We start from the raw sequence: 1,161 nt of genomic DNA, 5'->3' as shown, positions 1-1,161 counted from the left end.
GCTGCATGCGCAGGGCAGCGCCTTTGACTGGTCCCGACTGGTCGATGCCGCCGGTGGCGGCGGAGGCGGTGGCGGGGGCGGTGGCAGCGGAGGAGATGGCGGCGGCGGCGGCGGCGGCGGCGGCGGCGGCGGCGGCGGAGGTGGCGGGGGAGGCAGTGGCGACGGCGGGGACAGTGGCGGCGGCGGTGGCGGCGGTGGCGGCGGTGGCGGCTCTTCTGAGGCTGCCAAGGACGCCGTGACCAACCAGCTGCTCCTGGCGCGCAGGCTGAAGACCAACATCGAGACGCGCATCATACGGGCGCAACAGAACACCACTGTTGCTTCCATTGACCACGAGGTGAACACGGGGGCGCTGGACGAGCTGTTCGAACAGCTCAGTGAGTGCTGTGAGCGCATCAAGAGGCTGCAGCAGGATGCTTTGAGCGCTTCCTTTTCGGCTGCTGCATCACCCCGCGCACCAGCCACGGCTGGCCCGTCTAGCGCAGCGGCCGCCTCGAGCTCTATCGCAGCGGAGGAGAGCGAGGAGGAGGACGCGGGCCTTGACTTCTCCGGCCTTCCATCACAGGCAGCCTCTCCCAGCCTGATTGCGATGATCGATGATGCATCGGACGAGGAAACCGATGATGAAGACAACGAGTGGGAAAGCGGAGACGAAGGCAGTGAGAGTGTGTGGGAGGGCGAGGAACATGAGGCGGAGCTAGAGCCTGAGGACACTTCAGACGCAGAAGAGAGTGATCATGACTAGGCTACGTGTACGTACACGGTGTACCGTACTTCGTGTGATTTTGTGAATTTTTTTCGTGCAGGGGCCCTCCGGGGCGCCGTATGGGCCTCGGGGTGCCCGAGAAGCTTAGAGGTGCGGTTCGTGTCATGGACCGGCCCTGGGAAGCCTTTGACCGCGCGCGGAGGGTGTTACGGGGCCGTGATGATTTAGTGGGTTGGAAATCGGCCGATTTGCCCGTGTGCATGGAAACGTTGCGACTAATTATAGTGCTTAGGATTAGTAGTGGTGCTGAGTACACGTATACTGCACGTGAAATGCGTTGAAAGGTCATAAAAGGCAGTCGAGTTTGTGGGCGTGTCTCGTGTCTGGTGTTGCATGTCTGGTTGCACTGTCCGGCTGCCCTCGCGCTCTGTCTGGTGGCGGCATCTCTCTGGTTG

General features: G+C 62.9%; 1 protein-coding gene across 1 annotated transcript in view; it reads left to right on the top strand.

The window, feature by feature from the left end:
- EMIHUDRAFT_115493 (hypothetical protein) overlaps window positions 1–1,161 on the top strand; it is a gene marked incomplete at both ends in the record, with an annotated part of 10,101 nt that overhangs the window by 5,986 nt on the left and 2,954 nt on the right. The window contains one exon of the mRNA XM_005777827.1: window positions 265–337. Within this exon, the coding sequence (XP_005777884.1) occupies window positions 265–337 (73 nt within the window). The remainder of the gene's footprint in view (window positions 1–264; window positions 338–1,161) is intronic.

The sequence above is a fragment of the Emiliania huxleyi genome (assembly GCF_000372725.1).
Source record: "Emiliania huxleyi CCMP1516 unplaced genomic scaffold EMIHUscaffold_254, whole genome shotgun sequence".
NCBI lineage: Eukaryota > Haptophyta > Isochrysidales > Noelaerhabdaceae > Emiliania > Emiliania huxleyi.
This window is presented reverse-complemented; position numbering and strand designations above follow the sequence as displayed.